The 21,720-nt window shown below is 43.0% G+C and overlaps 1 protein-coding gene across 3 annotated transcripts in view; it reads right to left on the reverse strand.

The window, feature by feature from the left end:
• The window catches only part of ENPP6 (ectonucleotide pyrophosphatase/phosphodiesterase 6), a 169,861-nt gene that overhangs the window by 115,560 nt on the left and 32,581 nt on the right, over positions 1-21,720 (reverse strand). Inside the window, exon 1 of one of the 3 annotated variants that reach the window (XM_054485702.2) lies at positions 4,862-5,156. The exons of 1 other annotated variant lie outside the window; for it this stretch is intronic. In XM_054485702.2, the coding sequence (XP_054341677.1) occupies positions 4,862-5,102 (241 nt within the window). In that variant the 5' untranslated portion in view covers positions 5,103-5,156. Of the gene's footprint in view, positions 1-4,861; positions 5,157-21,720 lie in introns of those variants that run through there. One more of the 3 variants, XM_054485704.2, reaches the window with a different exon arrangement.

Consider the following 21,720-nt stretch of genomic DNA (forward strand, 5'->3'; position numbering starts at 1 on the left):
AGTATACCTTACTCTGCTGTTTTACCCCAGAACATTGGATCCTTGATATCTGGTAAGAATTTGTGTCACAGGTAATTTCTAGGAGTGCGAGACAAAATACCGTGGCACAAATAGTAATGCTGAGTAGCTAACATCCCTGCTGTTGCCTTGACTTCCATAGAGGAGCATGAAGATTCAGTCTCTCGCTGCTTCCTGGACTGTCTTGGGGAGATCTCTATCCTTGGGTCTCAGGTCACTCGCACAACCTTCTGGCCACTCTAAGATGCAGGCCCAGGCCCTGGCCAGTTACTGTGTGAGAACGGGACCTCTGATGCCTACTTGCCTAGGCACTGGCCAGTTGCTGTGTGAGAACGGGGTCTCTGATGCCTGCTCCCCCATCTCAGCTCTGCCACGACGTTCTTTGGTGCCTGAAACAAAACATTGAATTTCCCTGCACTTTATTTACTGGTGTCTAAATGTTGAAATAATAATAATATACTGTGGAACAAACTTATTTCAGCATCTGTTCATCTCTTGGTAGGTTACTGGCAGCAAAGATAAAATTCTAGACTGGCTTCCCCGCTACTCAGAATGTTTCTGGGCCACTTTCCCCAACTGCTTAACCAGAAGTGTTTGAGAATTGCAAACAAATGTTACCATTAGCCTTAGCAAAATGATGCTAAGTTACGCTGCCTCAAAACAGATGCAGCGTTTCCCTCTTACCCATGACCTGGATTGAACAAATCACTGCTTTCTTTCCTTGACTTGATGTTAAACTCCACTTCAGTCAAATGTGAATTTCCCCCAAAGAGAGAATAACTTTACGAAAAGATCCACGGTAAGACAGACTAAAACAGAAAGCATTCCAAGGGCATTTAAACTGTGGCTGTGTTTTCACTAGAATGAAGTTGATTCACACACCGCTCTTCAGAAAGAGAGCTTATGCCTAAAGTAAGATGTAAAGACATACACCACGCCGGTGGTTGTTTCTTCCAGCTCAGATCTCTCCTCTTTAAAATGCCTTTTCATGTTACTCCAACTGGAGGGAACGCCTCCCCTCCCTGGTCCTCTGCAGCACGCTAGGGCCCTACTCCCTATTCTCTGTGTATTCATTCACTTGGGCTGCCATTATGAAGTACCACAGATGGAGTGGCTCCAACAACAGCAATTTATTTGTTCACAGTTCATGAGCGAGGTGTTAGCAGCGTTGGTGTCTCCTGGGCCCCTCTCCACTGCCCGCGAGGGCCACCTTGCTGTGTCCTCAGATGGCCTTTTCTCTGCACGTGCGCATGCCTGTGTCTCTTCGCCTTCCTATACTGTCATATTGGAATAGGGCCCCGCTCTAATGGCCTTGTTTTAACTTGGTCACCTTTAAAGACCTTATCTCCAAATGCGGTTACATTCTGAGGTACTGGAAACCCAACTTGAACTGGAGGACAGGAGGATGAGGACACATTTGGGCCCACAACACCTTGCTACACAATTTAGAATATTAGTGGGCGCCCATTCGCGAGTGTTCTTCCTCCCCTACTTGAATGTAATCTTCCTGGTGAAAGGCCTGTTTTAAGATTCAGTGTTCCTGGAAATCAATTGTTTGATTCATCTTCATGATCATGATTGGCATTTTGGTTGTGTTTGTCCTGATATAAACATGTTTTGAGGCAAATAAATAATCAGCCATGGTGGCTTCATGGCAGCAACTGGGCTAGACGGTTTCAAGGTTGCTCACAAATAGGCCTGTTGATTCCCTATCCCCTTCCACTGTGAAATTCTCCGTCTCAAGGGAGTTTCAGCTATTTGCATACTTTCTACACGAAGGCCTCCTAGGAGGATCCAGCCCTAACTTTAAAATTACCTGTGCAAATAGCAAAGACTTTGAACCAACCCAAATGCCCATCAATGATAGACTGGATAAAGAAAATGTGGCACATATACACCACGGAATACTATGCAGCCACAAAAAAGAATGTGTTCATGTCCTTTGCAGAGACATGGATGAAGCTAGAAACCATCATTCTCAGCAAACTAACACAGGGACAGAAAATCAAACACCACATGTTCTCACTCATAAGTGGGAGTTGAACAATGAGAACACATGGACACAGGGAGCGGAACATCACAAACCGGGGCCTGTTGGAGGGCCAGGGGCACAGGGAGGGAGAGCATTAGGACAGATACCTAATGCATGCAGGGCTTAAAATCTAGATGACGAGTTGACAGGTGCAGCAAACCACCATGGCACACGTATGCCTCTGTAACAAACCTGCATGTTCTACACATGTGTCCCAGAACTTAAAGTGAAATAAAATAAAATAAAATTCCCCGTGCATTGCCTAGTTCTATGTCTGCATCCAGCAGCACCTGAAATCCCGGCCTGACGCAGCCCCAGCAGTTCATCTCATTTTATTTTGCCTGAAGTCTCCAAGCAAGTTCTCCCAGCTCAAGGGCCAGTATTCTTTCCAACAACTCATCACTCCTCGTTATGCAAAGGGAAGAACACCAAGGGCTTTCTGTCTTCTGAGCAATAATTTGGGTAATGAAGTGAGAGCTTAGCCTCTCTTGTGAATGCTGAGGAACCCTAAAACAGCATATCTTTTGCTTCCAAAAAGATCTAGCATAGCAATTTTGTTGGTTCATAAAATGCTCAAATGCTCAAACCATATGTTTAGGTACAATTCCCAATGGCTATATCCTTCCTTATATGAATAAAAGAGGAGGTTTTCAGCATCTCAGGTGGAAAAATAAGTATGGATATGGGGAAAATAGTCTAAATGTAACTCTGAGTCAGTTCCAAGACAGTGGAGGTGATACCAGCTTCATGGCCTGGCATCTCCCAGCCTGCGAATCCCGCTTCAAGTCTGCAAGTCTGCCCAGTAGGTACAAGACAAATCATACCCAAGGACATTTGTACAGAAACATGAGCCTTGCTAGATACCTCCCTTGTTCAGGGTAGCTTCTATGAAACATATAGACCAAGCAGACTTCCACATCAGTGAATACATCTGGCCATCTGAAAATACAGAGACATAACATATATGGAGACCTGTGGCTTCCTCGGGCTAGCTTCGGTTTGAAAGCAAGGGTGAGATCTTTGTCAGGCACTCACGGGACCTGTGCTGCCCACAGTGGAAGGGGCTCTTCTCTCAGGACAACACAAGGGAAAACACCCACAGCCTGAAAAGAAGGTGTGTCTCAGCATGACGGAGGCTGTGTGCAAATCATTCCTTGTGCCAATATCAGGAGTGTGCATCTGACAAACAAAAGGCCATGTCATTGGCTTAGTGTCTCTGTGGAATCTGTAATGGTTCTTTCACTTACTTGAGTCCTTTCTAAAACGGATTTTGTTCATTTTCCACTGAGATTGCAGAAGCTGCACGTGGCATGGCAGTTTATGAATTGGGTCCCCCAGCAAGGCTCTGAAAGACAGCTGGAGTGGGGGTGGGCTGTGTGTGTGAAGCCGCTGCACAGAGCTGGAGTCGGCTGTGCACACAATCACATCTATGTGTGAGCCGGCAGCCTGCAAACCGCTTCCCTGCAAGGGGAGACGCATGCCAGGGGAGGGCCAGAGACTTTTGTTAATTCTGTTTATCTTAGAGACTGTTTTTTTGTCTGCTGGGGGAAATAAAAAACAAATACATAACTTCCTTGATTGTGTGCAGTCTGAATTTTTTTCTCTCTCTCATGCCCTCATTTTTATTTCTCCAAAGTATCTCTTCCCTTCAGTTTGGGGCATCAGTTTATGGCATTTTTACGTACATGTGTATATAGTATCTATGCACAAAGTCAGAGATATAAATGTGTGTTTTAGACTCTTTCGGCTTTAGTGTTCTGTGGAGGTCCATGAGATATCAGAGATCTCATTCTCTTTCTGTTAACATAATTAGTAGAGCTCTCTCTGTGCTCAGAGCACATAGCTGAGTCCCGCATAACCAGCAATAACAGTGCATTCTTAACAGCCTCCCTGGATAGTTTGCTAAATTCTTTCTGAGAGTCTCTCGCTGCCTTTACAAAGGTTATAGCTGAAAAACAAACCAGAAACTGGGAATCCAACTCTGTGAGCAGAGAGAGGGCTGCACATTCTATTATTGCACGGATAGAGGCTCAGGTTCGTGCAGTCGCGTTTGGAGTCCTGGCAATTTCAGATGAAGGCCGTCTTAGGAAAATCAGCTATCCCAAGCCCAGGCAGTCTGGGTTAGCTGAGGTTTTATTTGTTTTGTGGAGTTTTTGTTGGTTGGCCTTTTGTAGATGCTGCAAATCACAAATGGGGAACCTGAACTACACAAGCTTTTTCTTCTCCGTATCATTTTACCTGGCCAAAAAGGCAAAAGAAGGGGAAGGTGGCATTGCTAAGTAACAGGGAAGGATACGACCTAAAAATCCCCCCTTCCCCAAGTAATCTGGGAGCACCACTCCCCTCTGAGGACCCCACAGGTACTTTCACAGTCTAACACACTGAGAAACAAGCCCACAGGACGCCAGGATGACATGACCGCAGAGAAAAGGGACAGAAGGAGTTTGGGACGCATGCACGGACACCTGTTGCTTTTGCAGACTTGAGCTTAGAAAATACGAGGCTCATTAGAATTTCTCTTTCTAAAATAAAAAACCATTTTTAATATCGTCAAATATCATCTACTGCTGTAGTTCTCTGCCCTCCGCACTGAGAATCCAAAACAGGTCCTTGGGATAACTTTTGGGAAACAATACCGCCGTGAAAACAAAAGTCTTCTCAGCCAAGAACACAGATTTTTTATCTACCTTTGATGTCCCAAAGGACTAGAGAATCCAGAGCATTTAAATAAGACTCCAATGCCAGGAGCTCACTGTTCCCTGCTGGACACCAGCCCTCCCCTCCCTGCCCAGAAGAGGACATGGTACTCACCAGTCATTAGGGTATAGTAATTGGGATACGAGAGACTAGGGAAGTCTGGAGTCAAGTAATCCACTTTTACTCCCTTGCTCACAATCTCTTTGAAACCAGGCAATGACTCCAGCGCCTCATCACTGATGTAGTCTGAGCGAAAACCATCCAGCAGAAACACCAGCAGCTTCCGGCGGGCAGAGGCTGGCTGGGCCAGGCCCAGGGCAAGGGCCAGCAGGAGGGTCCCAAGCTTCACTGCCATGCTGCCAGGAGCCTGCCAGAGCCCGGCTGGCACAGCTGTCGCCTTGCAAAGACTGAGGATGGAGAATCTGTAGCTATTCTCTCTTCCAGGGGCTGGACCTTGAGCCGCTGGCCTTCCTGAGCCAAGTTCACTTTCAGAATTTAAAGGAACAGCACCCCCTTTTCCACACATCTATGCTCATCCTTTACTAGAAAGTCCAGAGACCAACTCCTTCAGATAAACTGGGTTCCAAACAACCCAGAATTAACACCAGGGGAGAGAGTTCAACCTTATTATTTTTGGTGAACATTCCAGAAATACAAGCACCCACAGAGGTGGAATTTTAGAAGATGACAAAGTCAACACTAACTTTGCAGTTGAGCTAACCAAAGGGAGGAACCAAGGAAAAGGGCAAGATTTTAATTTGCTGTTATCCCATATCACGGCCTCATTTAAACTCTTTTTCACTTAGAATTTAGTAACGCAAACCTCTGGACTCAGTGCATAAACAGGAAACAATACGTTTCGGTGGGCCCATTTGTAAACTTCCCAGCTGTGTCTCTGTAGTCACAGCACTTAAAAACAATTATTTGTCTATGTCTTGGCCACTTATGTTTTTATATGCAGTGTTATTATTTTATTTTTCAAATATGATTTAGCTGCTGGTGCCCATAGGAGGAGGTGGTTCGTAGAAGAGCCCTAGAGCCAAGGAGAAGCTTCCAGAGTTGGACAATGGGAAATCATTACTGGCAGAATGGTCTGAAGCAGCATTGCCCCAAGAGGATGGAAATGAAATAGAGAGCTGGAGATCGAGAGCTAGAGATGGAAAAGCAGAGCTAGAAATTACCATGCAGGCTTTGGGACAGGGAGGACTAGGCGGAGTGGAAAATAGGAGGAGGTTAGTGACAGGGAGGCAGATGTGAGCTGGGGAGCAGACAGAGTTAGCACAAAGTACCCAGAGTCCGGGGGTTCCCTAGAGTGGCTCTGTCCTGCTACATAAAATTAAACAACACAGTTCATGTGAAGGCTTATAAAACCCATGGCTGAGTGCAGTGCCCCACTTTGGGAGGCCAAGGTGGAAGGATTGCTCGAGGCCAGGAGTTTGAGATCAGCCTGGGCAACACAGCGAGACCCCGTCTCTGTAAAAAATTAAAAAATTAGCTGGGCATGATGGCATGTGCCTGGTCCCAGCTACACAGGAGGCTGAGGTGGGAGGATTGTGTGAGCACAGGCGTTCAAATCTGCAGTAAGCTATGATTGTATCACTGCACTCCAGGCTGGGCAACAGAGTGAGGCCCTGCCTCAAAAAAAAAGACGTAAAACATGCATGGTCCATAGCAAGTGTTGAACAAATGTTAGATGTTATTAGTATTATAACATCGCTTGGCTCCTGAGGAAACTTGAAGGCTCCGGGCAAACTTTCCAGGGAAGGAAGACAGACACCAGCCACCCTCAGTCAACCCCAAAATCCCTCTTCCACCTCTGCCCTCTGCTTGTGTCTTTTCTCCTTCTCTTTTTCTGTTGTATTTAAGTCAAGCCCAAACACAGGATCACCATGTCACTTTTTAAATTATGCTGCAAAAGAGAAACACATTGGCCAAATTACCACTCCCATCTCAGCGGACTTGGCCAAGGATCAGCATTCTTTTTTCCAATAAGAGGTAATGCTTTTTATAACTAAATTTAAATTTCTTTTTCTTATTGAAAAATAAGGAAAAGGGGAGTTTATCCTAAATGGTTGTTACTTTGAAAACAATGCTATTCTTTTTTCTTTGAGCTGTGTGGTATTGTTGCTATAAACAGAAAAAAAGAAAAGAGAGAAGAAAGAAAGAGGGAAGGAAGGAAGGAAGAAAAAGAAAGAAAGAAAAAAGAAAGAAAGAAAGAAAAGGAAATGAAGGGAGGGAGAAAGAGAAAGAAAGGGAAGGGAAGAAAAGGGAAGAAGGAAAGGGGAAAGAAGGGAAGAGAAGAAAGGAAGAAAAGCGGGGAAGGGAAGGAAAGGGGAGGGGAAGGGAGGGGAGGAAGGGAAGGGAGGGAAAGGAAGGGAAGGGAAAGGGGAAGGGGAAGGGGAAGGGAAGGAAAGGAAAGAATAGAAGGGAAGAAGGGAAGGGAAGAGAAGAAGGGAAGGGAAGGAAAGGGGAGGGGAAGGGAGGGGAGGGAAGGGAAGGGAAGGGAAAGGAAGGGAAGAAGGGATGAAGAGAAGGGAAGAAGGGAAGGGAAGGGGAGGGGAATGGAGGGGAGGGGAGGGAAGGGAAGGAAGGGAAGAAGGGAAGAAAGGGGAAGAAGGGAAGAAAAGGGAAGAAGGGAAGAGAAGAGATGGGAAGAAGGGAAAGGGAGGGATGGGAAGAAGGGAAGAGAAGGGAAGGGGAGAAGGGAAGGGAAGGGAAGGGAAGGGGAGGGGAGGAGAGGGGAGGGGAGGGGAGAGAAGGGGAGGGGAGGGGAGGGGAGGAGATGGAAGGAGAAGGGAGGGGAGGGGAGGGGAGGGGAAAAGGCAGGTGCATGCTGATGGGTTGATGGGCATCCTATACACTGAATATCACATGTGGTAGAAGGAGAACTTCTTCCCCTGGTGAGGGCCCATGGAGGTAGGAGGCCCAGATAGCTGTGCTCTGTGAGTTCCTGAGAGGCTCAGGGATTGTCTGGACTGTGAAGCTGGAGTCACAGTGCAAGTCCAGGTGATTTACTTTGGGATGGCTTCTGAGCTCACTTTGGGATAGCTTGTAAGCTCACTTTGGGAGAGGTTAAGCACGCCAAATGTTAAAGATGAATATAAGAGGGACTTCCACTTTTCTCCACTACTAACAAGTGTACACTCAAAATATGCCTCCCTGAGTGCCTCATTGAGCTGTTGTGGGTGTCAACTCAGAAGTAACTTGCTTCAGATTAGTGTGTCCACAGGTCCCCAGAGGCTCCCAAGGCTCCACAAAGATTGTTGTGATGTATCTGGGGTGGGGGCATCATTGTTTTATGATAATGTTTATGATCATATTGTTTTATGACCATGTTTAGACAATGTCTCTAAAGCTTTGGATCAATAAATGATTGCCAATATGCATCTTTAATATACATACCAATATATGAAGAAAGAGACATATTGGATGGAATTCAAACCAAGGTAATCCTAGGGTTGCTCAAAGCCAGACTCCAGGTCTTGAACCATCTAACCTAAAAAAGATTGGAAATGAAAGCTAAAAAGCAATAGGTAAAAGCCATATGTCAGACAGGTGGTTAACATTAAGTGCCCAAAGTCTTGTGATCCAAAACCTATGTGTGTACAATCTGGATGTCTTCACTTGGGAGTGGTTATCAGTACCTAATGCTTATAAGTGCTTATTGTAACTTGTTTTCAAGGGTTGGCAATACTGTAAAGTCATTGTCCACAGGGGTTTCACTTAGATAATGCAAAATATGAAAAATTTACCCCAGAAGTTGAAACAACCTTTGTCCTAAAGCTGCTGCAAGTCTCTCTAGGGACATGCATGAGCTCTCAGGAATGTGCTGTCCAGATTAGTCAGCACCTTGGTGCCTCCCCTTTATGGAGAGACAGGTGAGATGGAAGGGAAAGAGTCTCAGAAAAAAACAAAACAAAACAAACAAACAAAAAAAACAAAAAAAAACGTGATTCCAGAGTCAATATCCTGGTATGATGCAATTGCGTGATTCTGAAGAAACTGCCTTTCTGGGCTTCAGTTTTCACCTCTGAAAAGTGACAAAGCTTTAAGGTCGTTTCTAGCTGTAGAATCAATGCAATTTGAGAGTGAGGTCCCAAGTCAGCCCATGTTGGCCGACATCTCCCCTTGTTGGTCCTATTAATTCATCCCAGCTTTTGCAGCCCTGCTGGCCTTTTGTTGGTCCATGTCAACCCTCCTTGTATCTGGAAAAATATTATTTAAAATTTAAGATGACATAAGGACATTTTTAGATAAACAAAAGATGAGAGAATTAGTTACCAACAGGCCTGTACCACAAAAAAATATTAAAGAATGTCCTTTGAAAGGAAATAACACAAGATGAAAATTAATATACACAGGAAGGGAAAAAAATTCATAAATGATCAATATGTGAGTAAATATAAAAGACTATGTTTTTCTTTTATAAATGTCCTTAAAAATAACTGCTTAAAGTAAAAAGAATAACACTATGCTGCGAGTGATGACTTATGAAGAATTAAAAGATGTGAAAACAACAGCCTAAATGAAAGGCGTAGAATGTTTGCATGGAATTAAGCTGTTGTGAAGTTCTTTGAAATTTATGAAATGGGAAAAGTCAGATGTCAAGAGCAAAATGTAAAGTGATTGAATATTTATTCTAACTAGACTGTAATAAGGATGCATATTGTAATCCTCAGAGTAACTACTAAACAACAACAAAAAAATACAAAGAGTTTCGACTAAAAGGTCAGTAGCGAAAGAGGAAAATACCTCAACATAATAAAGGCTATATTTGAAAAGCCCACAGCTGACTTCATGTCCAGTGGTGGAAAGCTGAAAGCTTTTCCTTTAAGAGTAGTGATAAGATACGGATGCTCGATTTAAACACTTCTATTCAACATACTGGAAGTCCTAGCCAGACAATTAGGCAAGAGAACTATAAAGGAAAAAATAAAACCATCTCTGTTTGACAATGACATGATCTTACATGTACAAACTCCTAAAGATCACACACACACACACACACACACACACACACACAGAGCATATAAATTGCAAGATATAAAATCATCCAAAAATCAGTTGTGTTTCTATACAGTAACAATAAACAGTCCAAAAATAAAAATAAGAAAACAGTCTCATTTACAATAGCATCAAAAGGAACAAAATACTTGAAAATAGGCTGGGTGTGGTGGCTCACACCTGTAACCTCAGCACTTTGGGAGGCCAAGGCAGGCAGATCACGTGAGGTCAGGAGTTTGAGACCAGCCTGGCCAACATGGTGAAACCCATCTCTACTAAAAATACAAAAATTAGACAGGTGTGGTGGCAAGCACCTATAATTCCAGCTACTCAGGAGGCTGAGGCAGGAGAATCACTTAAACCTGGGAGGTGGAGGTTGCATTGTGCCACTGCTTTCTAGCCTGGGTGACAAAAGCGAAACTCTGTCTCAAAAAAAAAAAAAACTTGAAAATAAATCTAACCACAGAGGTAGAAGATCTGTATGCTGAAATGACAATATACTGATGAGAGAAATTGAAGAATACACAAATAAATGGAAAGATAGTCCATGTTCATGGATTGAAATAATTAATATTGTTAAGATGTTCATATTACCCAAAGCGATCTACAGATTCAATGTCATCTCTATCAAAACTCAAATGATATTTTTCACAGAAATAGAAAAAAAATCCTAAAATGTGTATGGACCCAGAAAGAATTGTGAATAACTAAAGAAATCTTGAATAAAAAGAATGAAGCATCATACTATCTGACTTTGTACATACCACAAAGCTATAGCTATCAAAACAGCATGGTACTGGTATAAAAACAGACACATAGACCCAAGGAACAGAATAGAGAGGCCAGAAATAAACCAACACATTTACACTCAATTGATAATCGACAAAGGTGGTGTAGGGGAGTGAAAAATGGCTTTCATTCACACTTTTTGATTCTTTGGCTGGGCTAATAATTAAATTAGCATGAGACAGATTAATGAGAGAAAAATCATATTTAATTACATATGACACACAGGAGTCTTAAAAATATGAGACCTGAAGAAGGATCAGGTGATTGAAGCTTATATAGCACCCTGAGCTACAGAAAGAAATGGGGCTTAGGGCTTCTGGGGAAGGTGGTGACACAAGTTATGGAAGAATGAATGGAGGAAATGTATGGTGAATAAAGATTATCTTGTTAAGCAGATAAAAAGTCTCTCAAGTAATAAATGTTGCCTCTGAGCAGCCCTCAGAAGAATAGGTTATAGTATCTCTGGACATGGTGTCAAGCTCCAGCCTCCTCTCCTTTGGTGCAAGTTAATCTTCCCTGGTGGTAAGATTTTGGGGCAGGAGATTTATGACATCTGAGTTCCCTTTGGAGGATTCATCTTTAGGCAGATAAGGGGAGCTCAAGAAAGCTTCTGCCTGCATCCACCCTTCCTCATGTCCTTAGTTCAAAATAATCAGCATACCAAAGCATTGTATTTTGGGATGGTATCTCCCAAACTCTTTCATTTCCTTTGTCTGAAACTTCCCTAGAAGTTTCACACACTAAAAGCTGAGGTGGTGGGTGTCGAGAGAAAAATGGATTTAGTAGCTGACTGGTGAGGGACCTGGGAATAGGTCAGTCCAATGAAAAAGCTGTGACCTCATTTTAGGAGGTGGTGTTGCAGATGAGTTCCCATTAAAGTTAGGCATCTGTATGGTGCAAGGAAATAGGTATGAATACGATGGATTTCTAGGGAAACAAAAAAATAAAGATTAATGTTTGAAGCAGTCTATAAACTAGTTTCTGAGTCTGGAGAGCAGCCAATTGAGATTTCTAGATGCTGGATTTGAAGCATCTTCAGTTGGAATTAAGCTGTTGTGACTGACATTGCCAGTGGAGACTGGCAATGGCAATCTGACAGGTTTTCCTGGTTTGCAGTTTGCATGATGTGTTTCAGTGAACTTTCTGAGTAATGCATACACTAACAGACATGAAGGTTGTTTATTCATAAGTTATTATGGTGACTTCTCTGAATTCTATAGTAAGTCATCCAGCTTCTGCTTTCAGGGCTTCAGGAAAGGGCAGTTTTAATTTCAGTAATTCTATGTCAGAAGAGTGGGAGGAAACTTGAAAATCTTAGTTTGGAAAGTCAGTGCCAGATATTGGAGAAACCTAGAAGAATTCAAGATCCAGTTTACAGATGCTCAAAAACAATGAGCTAGAATTTAATAATGGGTGAACTATAGTTTTCTTCTGAAACATAAATTTCTCTCTTTGGTCACCCCCATTTCTACAAAAAATAATCACAGTAAGATCAGTTTATTTGTAAGAAAAATAGTTTCATTAAACTTGGCCTGTTTATGTATATAAGTGCAGTAAGAATAGTGATAATTAAATAGGTGCTTTTAAGTTGGCTTTGCTGGAACTTTTAATAAGGAATCTCAGATGGGACTTTTAAAAGCCTCTCAAGGCTAAGAAGCCAATCTAAGAACTCACCATCAAACTTTGCCTGAAATACCTGCAGATATATAGGTGAAGTCCTTTTTCCTCAAGGTCCCCAAAATATTCTGATGATCTTGGGCCTGCCAGGAAGTGAGATTCCTTTCTTACGTGTGAGACAACTATGTAAACTGTTTATTCAAGGTACCAGGCCAGTTTTTACCCCTCAAAGGATGTATTGGCTACAGAAAGTCAACCCTAGTTCTTTAAAGATGGCTGCTCATGTCAGAAAACATGACGTTTCAGTCATAGCCTTGATAGTATAACCAATGTTTCCAATTGTGTACTGTTGCAAGAACAGATCCTTATTGAACTTATGCAAATAATTATACTGCCATAAAAAATAAGAATATTCAACAACAGTTTCCAAATTCTGGAGGGATCAGGTCAGCAGAAAAAATGTAAATATTTTAATTTTATTTACAAAAGTATAATTTACCAAATTGTTGTAAACTATATATAGCTTTACAAAAAGTTCCCTTAAATCTGGAAAACAAAACATAAAAAAGAATCAGCAATATTTCAGTAAAAACTATAATAATCCGTTATTAGTTCAGTTCCAGGTAATTAATAGTTTTTTGTTGTTGTTGTTGTTGTTGTTGTTGTTTTGAGATGGAGTCTCAATCTGCTGCCCAGGCTGGAGTGCAGTGGTACAATCTCGGCTCACTGCAACCTCCACCTCCAGGGTTCAAGTGATTGGCCTGCTGCAGAATCACTATAGAGGTTCCTCAGAAATTGAGAATAGAACTGCCATATGATACAATGATCCTACTCCTGGGTATATATCCAGAAGAATTGAAATTAGAATCTCAAAGAAGTATCTGCACTCCTAGGTATTTTGGGAGCATCGCAGTATTGCAGATTATTACAATGCCAAGCTATAGAAACAACTAAAATTTCCGTTGACGAATGGATAAAGAAAATGTGATATACACATACATGAAATATTATTCATCTTTAAAAAGAAAGAAATCATACGATTTCAACATGGATGAACCTTGAAGACATTTTGTTAAGTGAAATACTCTAGTCACAAAAAGCCAGATAATGTATAATTACACATACATTCATTATCTAAAGTAGCCAAATGTATATAAACACAAAGTAGAATGGTAGCCATTAGGGGTTGGAGGAGGGAGCAGAAGAGATTTGTTTAATGGGTATAGAGAGTTTCAGATTTTCAAGATGAAAAATTTCTGGAGATCTTCTGTTTTACGACAATGTTAATATAGCTAACATTATTGAACTATACATTTAAAAATGGTTATGATAGTAAATTTCATGTTACGTGTTGTTTATTATAATAAAAAGCAACAAAAGCTAATAGAAAAAATACTAAAAATACTCAGTTAACCTCAAAGAAGATAGGAAAAGATTAAACAAAAGAATAAAAACAGATAGGACTGGTAGGAAACAAATAACAAGATGGCGGACTTCAACAAAACCATATTAACAATTATTAGATGTAGCATACTAAAAATTTCAATGAGCAAGGAAGTACTGCCAAAAACACTTGGTCTTCCTAGATTGATAGGAAGATGGTGATAAGCAATTGTAATACTTTCTCCTAGAATACTAAGGGAGGCTTATGCCATGGAATAGACTGGCTTTGCTCAGGATCCAGGTAAATCATGAAGATACATTAATGAAACCAATGGTTGAAAGAACCTTAACTCTGGGTTCTGCTGAAGTAGCGGAGATTACTAGTTGCCCACCTAATATCCTTTCTCCCCTTTCTGCACTACGCAAGCTTTAAAAATTATTGTTAAATAATTCCATTTATGTAAAGCCCAAACAAATAAGCAAACCTAAATCTTAATATTTAAAAATATGTACATATTCAGGTAATAAAACTCTAAAGAAAAGTAAAGGTGTAATTCCAGTAAGAGTTAAGTTGATAGTTACCTTGGTGGAGGTGCGGAGAGAGGCGCGGAGAGAGGTGGTGACTTGGACAGGGAAGGAAGCGGCCTCTGGAATGCTGGAAGTGTTCTTTCTATCTGTTAACTTGAGTGGTGGTTCCCATGACTTTTTCTTGATGGCATGTGATATCCCTTCTTCCTTTAAAACAGGGTGGCCAATAACATGTGAGCAGAAGTAACTGACTGTGTCTTCCAGGAAATCTGTTTTGAAAGGTTGCATTCTTCTTGGAGGTGTAACCAGTATGCTCTGCTCCTCTGTTCTCCTTGACTGAGCAATTTTCAAATAATGGCTGGAATTACAGCTGTCTTCTTGGACCATAAGGCAACCTTGAAGCTAAAAACTACATGCTAAAGACAATAGGATGAAAAACCAGAAGAACTCTAATTCCCTGATGCCTATGGAGCCGCATTCTAGCCCTGGACTGCCCAGCTCAGGGTTTCTATTGCTTGAGAGAGACATAAACTTCTCTCCTACTTAAACTACTACTAGGTTTTCTCTTTTTTTTTCCCTTCTTGAGACAGTCTTGCTCTGTCGCCCAGGCTGCAGTGCAGTGGCACAATCTCGGCTCACTGCAACCTCTACCTCCCGGGTTCAAGCAATTTTCTTGCATCAGCCTCCTGAGTAACTGGGACTACAGGCGCCCGCCACCATGCCCGGCTAATTTTTTGTAGTTTTAGTAGAGACATAATTTCACCATGTTGGCCAGGCTGATCTTGAACTCCTGACCTCAGATGATCCGCCCTCCTCGGCCTCCCACAGTGCTTGGATTACAGGTGGGAGTCACGGTCCCTGGCCAGCTTTTCTCTTAAATGCAGCCAAATCCAGTTCTAATGGACACAGCCAGTTTAGAGGCTTAGTATCCAAAGGAGTGCTTCCTTGAAGGAGTGAAATTGAACTGAAAGTTGAGACGGCCTCTGGCCATGTCTAGCCAATTATGTATCCAATCACCCGGCAGAAAAATGTGTGAGGGAGGAGGGTTATATGCTGGGTAAGTTAACTGACTATTTAAAACAAGAATCAGGTTCATGTCGCTACTCTGCTCAAAACCTTCCAGGAGCTCCCAGCTCCCCTCAGAGTAGAACCCTGAGTCTCCTCAGTTTGGCATATTGGGCCCCTTGCTATCTGGCTTCCTGTATTTGTTTCCTGTGGTTTCCTTAACAAATTACCACAAATAGAGTGTCTTAAAACAACATAAAGTTATTCTCGCAGAGTTCTGGACTAGAAGTTCAAAATCAAAGTGCTAGCAGGGTTGATTACTTCTGGAGGCTCTAAGGGCGAATCCCTTCCACGCCTCTCTCCTGCCTCATGGTGACTTCCAGCAATCCTTGACGCTCCTTGGCTTGTGGCCCCATTGCTCTAGTCTCTGCCTCCATCTTTACCATGCCTTCTCCTCTGTGCGTTGTTTCTCCTCTCTGTCTCAAATCTCCCTCTGCCCTTCTCTTCTTATGAGGACTCTTGTCACTGGACTTTGCCTGCCAGATGATCTAAGATGATGTCTTTATCTCAAGATCTTTAAGTTCATTCCATCTGCAAAGACCCTTTTCTCAAAGAAGGTAACATTTACAGGTTCCAGGAATTAGGGTGTGGATATATCTTCTTGGAGGTGGGGGCAGGAAACACCATTCAACTCAATGCATGTCACTCCCCTGCTCGAAGCCTTCCAATAACTTCACATTCTACTCAGGGTAGAAACCAGGGTGTTTCAGCTGGGCTTGGTGGCATGTGCCTGTAATCCAAGCTATTCGGAAGGCTGAGGCAGGAGAATCGCTTGAACCAAGGAGTCAGAGGTTGCAGTGAGCCAAGACTGCACCACTGCACTGCAGCCTGGGCGACAGAGCAAGACTCTGTCTAAAAAAAAAAAAAAAGAAAAGAAAAGAAACCAGGGTGTTCATTGTGGTCAACCAGCCTTATACTACTTTGCCTCCCGTTACACTGACCTCCTTTCCTACTAGTCTCAATCGTGCGTGTGTCCCACTTGCAGTAACCTCCTTGTTAATAGTGGCTCATGCCAGACATTCTCTGCCTCTGGGCCTTTGCACTGGCTATTTCCTCTACCTGGGAATGCTCTTCCCCCTGTATCCACATAGCTCCCTCACTTTCTTCAAGTCCTTGTTTACATGTCATCTTCTCAATTATCGGGGGAACCTGCCCCCGATAGTCACGTAGGTTCTTTCCTATTTTCCTTAAGTGTCGGCCGGTCTGAGAAATAAAGGGAAAGAGTACAAAAGCGAGAAATTTTAAAGCTGGGTGTCCGGGGGAGACATCACATGTCGGCAGGTTCTGTGATGCCCCCTGAGCCATAAAACCAGCAAGTTTTTATTAGCGATTTTCCAAAGGGGAGGGAGTGTAGGAAAAGGGGAGGGAGTGTAGGAAAAGGGGAGGGAGTGTACGAATAGGGTGTGGCTCACAGAGATCTCATGCTTCACAAGGTAATAAGATATCACAAGGCAAACGGAGGCAGGGCGAGATCACAGGACCACAGGACTGGGCCGAAATTAAAATTGCTAATGAAGTTTCAGGCACGCATTGTCATTGATAACATCTTATCAGGAGACAGGGTTTGAGAGCAGACAACTGGTCTGACCAAAATTTATTAGGCGGGAATTTCCTCGTCCTAATAAGCCTGGGAGCGCTGCGGGAGACTGGGGCTTATTTCATCCCTACGGCTTCAACCATAAAAGACGGCCACCCCTCAAAGCGGCCATTTTAGAGGCCCACCCTCAGGAACGCATTCTCTTTCTCAGGGATGTTCCTTGCTGAGTAAAAAAATTCAGCGATATTTTTCCCATTTGCTTTTGAAAGAAGAGAAATATGGCTCTGCTCCGCCAGGCTCACTGGTGGTCAGAGTTTAAGGTTATCTCTCTTGTTCCCTGAACATTGCTGTTATCCTGTTCTTTTTTCAAGGTGCCCAGATTTCATATTGTTTAAACACACATTCTCTACAATTTGTGCTGTTAATGCAATCATCACAGGGTCCTGAGTTGACATACATCCTCCTCAGCTTACGAAGATGATGGGATTAAGAGATTAAAGTAAAGACAGGCATAGGAAATCACAAGGGTATTGATTGGGGAAGCGATAAGTGTCCATGAAATCTTCACAATTTATGTTCAGAGATTGCAGTAAAGACAGGCATAAGAAATTACAAAAGTATTAATTTGGGGAACTAATAAACGTCCATGAAATCTTCACAATCCAAGCTCTTCTGCCATGGCTTCAGCTGGTTCCTCCGTTAGGGGTCCCTGACTTCCTGCAACACTCAATGAGGTCTAATCCCATCTGAAATTGCAACCACGCATCCTGAAAAGCTTATAATGCTTTTTACAGTTTGTAATATTTAATAGGTTTATCAGCTTTTAATATACTATACAGATTACTTCTTTATTACGGTCATTGTTTATGGTCTGTGTCCACTTATCTCTGGCTCTAATGTTAGCTCAGTGAGGGCAAAGATCTTTGTTTTATTCACTGTGTATTCCAAGAGCCTGGAACAAAATAAGGCTCCCTAAGCATTTGTTGAATAAATGAATCTGTTAAGTGGATCAGGGTCTCTGGTGCCCAGTGGAGAAAAGGACTAGTATGGTGGGGTGACCGACTTATTCTGACCTGCCTAAGACTTTCCTGGTAATAGCACTGAAAGTCCCGTGTCCCAGGAAAGCCATCACTCCCGGGCACATTGGGATGGGGGTCACCTAGAATTTGGAGGGAAGTTGGGTGATTGTAAGGGCAGTCTGCTTGTTCTATCAATTGTTCTATGAATTGCATGATAGATGGAGAGCCAGTGGAGGACTAGTGAAACCCTCCCCTGAGTACTGAAGACAGCAAGCCACAAAGAACATTTAAAAAGCTTCCAGAGATAAAAAGCAGATCGTATACACAAGAACAAGAATTAAGCTAGCCTTAAAACTGTCATGAAAATTTGAGGGGTCTGATGAAAATGTTCTCAGGCCTTCAAGACCCCTTTACTCTCTCTCTCTCTTTCTCTCTCTCTCTCTCTCACACACACACACATACACACACAAAATGAACATTCTCTTGGAAGATGTATTCTTCAGAAGGGAAACAAATTCACGAGTTGCTTCAAGTAAGTATGATCAAAGGATGAAAGGAGGAAAAGAGAGTCCCTAACAACCCAATCTATGATCTCTGGATCGCACGGGGCAGCCTCGCTCTAGTGGCTTCTTCAACACTGTGGGACTCTTGCTCGGCTGGAAGCCAAGCCTCCAGCACCGTGGCTAGGACCAGGGAGCTATGCAATAACTCCACTTCCATAACCACTGTTTGCTGGGGGCAGGAACTTAGCGAGTCACAGACTGCTGAATGCTTCCTCCTGTAACTAAGGCCTGGAGCACAATTCAGGGCAGGAACGGATGAGGTCCCCAGAAGATGCTGGGTTTGGGCACCCAACCTCAGAGCCCCTCTCTCCCTGCCAGCCCCTGGCCAGCCAGAAAGCCCAGAAGGCAGCATTGGATCTGAGAGATGTGGGCCCGTTGTCAGCTTGCACCTTCTCTCCCTGAGCTCTACCTGCCCAGATACTGGAGGGACTACACAGGCCCATTCATTGCAAAGAATGTCCCCTAGTCCTTCTCAGAGAGGGCAATGTGGGGCCATTTCACTGCAGCTCCTGGATGAGGAGACAGACCGCACTGCTCAGCACAGCAAATCACTAACCCCTACCCTTAGCATCCAGGAGGAGGTGAGGTTTCCAGATACACAAATGCTCAGCCCTCCTGCCTTCATCCTGTGGGTCCCAAACCTGGGCATTTGTTGTGAGAGAAAATAATTCCACCTCTGAGTATAAATTGCTTTTATAAAACAAAAGTCCCAGCTGGGCACGGTGGCTCATGCCTGTAATCCCAGCACTTTGGGAGGCCGAGGCAGGTTGATCACCTGAGGTCAGGAGTTTGAGACCAGCCTGGTCAAGATGGTGAAACCTGGTCTCTACTAAAAACAAAAAAATTAGCTGGATGTGGTGGCACACACCTGTAGTCCCAGCTACTGGGGAGGCTGAGGCTGGAGAATCGCTTGAACCCAGGAGGCAGAGGTTGCAGTGAGCCTAGATCATGTCACTGCACTCCAGCCTGGGTGACAGAGCAAGACTCCATCTTAAAAAAAAAAAAAAAAAGTCTTTTTTATTCTAAGCATCGTTTCCAATATGCAAAAATAAGGAAATCTTTCCATTAGAGAAATCATGTATATAGTTTTCAAAGCTCTTTCATTTTTTTTGAACCTCAATACAAATAGGTAGGGCCATTCTCACTTTTCTCTCTGTTTATAGATGAAAACATTGATATCCAGAATTAAATGTGATTGCATTTATGCACTGTTATTTCCTTAAAATAGTGTCACAAAAAATTCTAATAAAATCACTGTATAAGCAAATTTTGAATTCAAATACCCCAGAAAAAATAAAACACTACATAATTCCAAAGCTGAAAGCCAGTGAACTGTAAAATGTGTTTATACTATTGCCACAAGCTACCACCATATGAACAGGAAAACAGAAATACCAGCCCCCGCTTTCAGTGTCCTAGAAATCATGCTGCTATTTACAGGTGTTGGAACTTCCAGGAGGGATTTCTGTGTGTGGTTGTGAGGCTGGTCTAAGCAAATTTGTCCCTTTGGCAACTGTCAGGTTGTTATGGTGGACACCGGCAGCCTCTCAGGTTAGAGCTAGGTATGGGCTATACAAGCCCAGCCTCAGACTACTAGTTGGTCTGTCAAAATGAAGGTAAGGCTATATTCTGCCAAGTGGACAACTGTTTATTAGTAAGCATGCTAAAGATAGTTTGGGTGTCCTGCAGTACAACTCTGACAGTAACCATCTGGAGTTAATATCAGATTCCTCATGTTAGGAGCACTGTCCCCAGCAAGACTGTCCCCATTTCAGATGCTAGCTGTAATTCCAGGTCTCCAGGCCACCTGTGCCCTGACCAACTAACTAGCTACAAATCCTACAACCCCTCTCAGGCTTGACAATTTTCCAGAACAATTCCTGGAACTCAGGAAGGTGCTGGACTTATAATTACAGTTTTATTATAAAGGCTGCAAATCAGGACCAGCATAATGAAGAGGTACATAGGACAACATCTGAGAGGGTGCCAAATGCAGAGATCCCACACCCTCTTCCCATGAAATCAGAGCGCATCACCCTCCTGACACATCAATGTGTTTATCAAACAGAAAGTTCCTCTGAGCTTCACTGTCCAGAGTTGTATTATGGTTTCCTGACATAGGTATGATTAGTCAGACCATTGACCAAGGATTAAACTCAGTCACCAGCCCCTCTCCCCTCCCTGGAGATCAGACTGGCTCAAACTCCTAACCTCCTGAGATCACATGGTTGGTCTTTCTGGTGACCAGTTCCCATTCTGAGTGGTCTCATCAGCGTAAATCAGATGCAATCCAAAAAGCCTCATGAATACCAAAGATGCCCCTATTATTCAGGAAATTCCGAGGACTCAGAGTATCTCTCCCAGGAACTATGGACAAAGGCCAGTGCTTTATTACACAAACAGTTGCATACCTGTTCTCCTTAGCTTGTGAGATCTCCTCTTTCTGTCCTCAGGCAACAATCAAGTTCCCTGCACGAACTCTGAGATCAGCCAACCTTGAGATAGAACTTATGACAGAGTCCTCTGCAACATGGGGTGCCCAGAGGGCATGAGTTTTGGATGTGGGCCCCACCCCCATAGAATCTGGCCTGATTCTGATACTTCCAAGCAAGGTGCTGGGATCCATTCAGTCTTTTTAGGTGACTGTATTTTTTGAACACCATTTATTTTATCTGTGGAAAATTATTTCTACAATGCCTTATGCTAGCTAATGAAGACTTAGTATCTATTATAATAAAATAGAAAACATTTTCTTTAACCACCTCTGATTATAAATTTCTGTTCAGATGCTGAGTAATTACCCCTGGAGTATAGATGAAAGGTAATTCATGTATCCATATGTGACGGTTCCTATTAAGTGTCGGCTTGATTGGACTGAAGGATGCAAAGTATTGATCCTGGGTGTGTCTGTGAGGGTGTTGCCAAAGGAGATTAACATTTGAGTCAGTGGACTGGGAGAGGCAAACTCACACTCAATCTGGGTGGGCACCATCTAATCAGCCGCCAGCATGGCTAGAATAAAGCAGGCAGGAGAACATGGAAGGACTTGACTTGCTGAGTCTTCCAGCCTTCATTGTTCTCCTGTGCTGGATGCTTCCTGCCCTAGAACATCAGAGTCCAAGTTCTTCTTCAGCTTTTGGACTCTTGGACTTTTGGACTCAGTGGTTTGCCAGGGGCTCTAGGACCTTTGGCCACAGGTTGAAGACAGAACTGTCAGCTTTCCTACTTTTGAGGTTTTGGGACGTGGACTGGCTTCCTTGTTCCTCATCTTGCAGACAGACTATTGTGGGCCTTCACCTTGTGATCGTGTGAGTCAGTACTCCTTAATAAAATCTCCTTTATATATACATTTATCCTATTAGTTCTGTCCCGCAAGAGAACTCTGACTAATATAACATTTAAGTTACACTTTCTATTCTGAAGTAGTTTAAGTAGTTTACCCCATAGACAATGGAACACTCTTGTACT

Source organism: Pongo pygmaeus, chromosome 3 (assembly GCF_028885625.2).
Source record: "Pongo pygmaeus isolate AG05252 chromosome 3, NHGRI_mPonPyg2-v2.0_pri, whole genome shotgun sequence".
Classification (NCBI taxonomy): domain Eukaryota; kingdom Metazoa; phylum Chordata; class Mammalia; order Primates; family Hominidae; genus Pongo; species Pongo pygmaeus.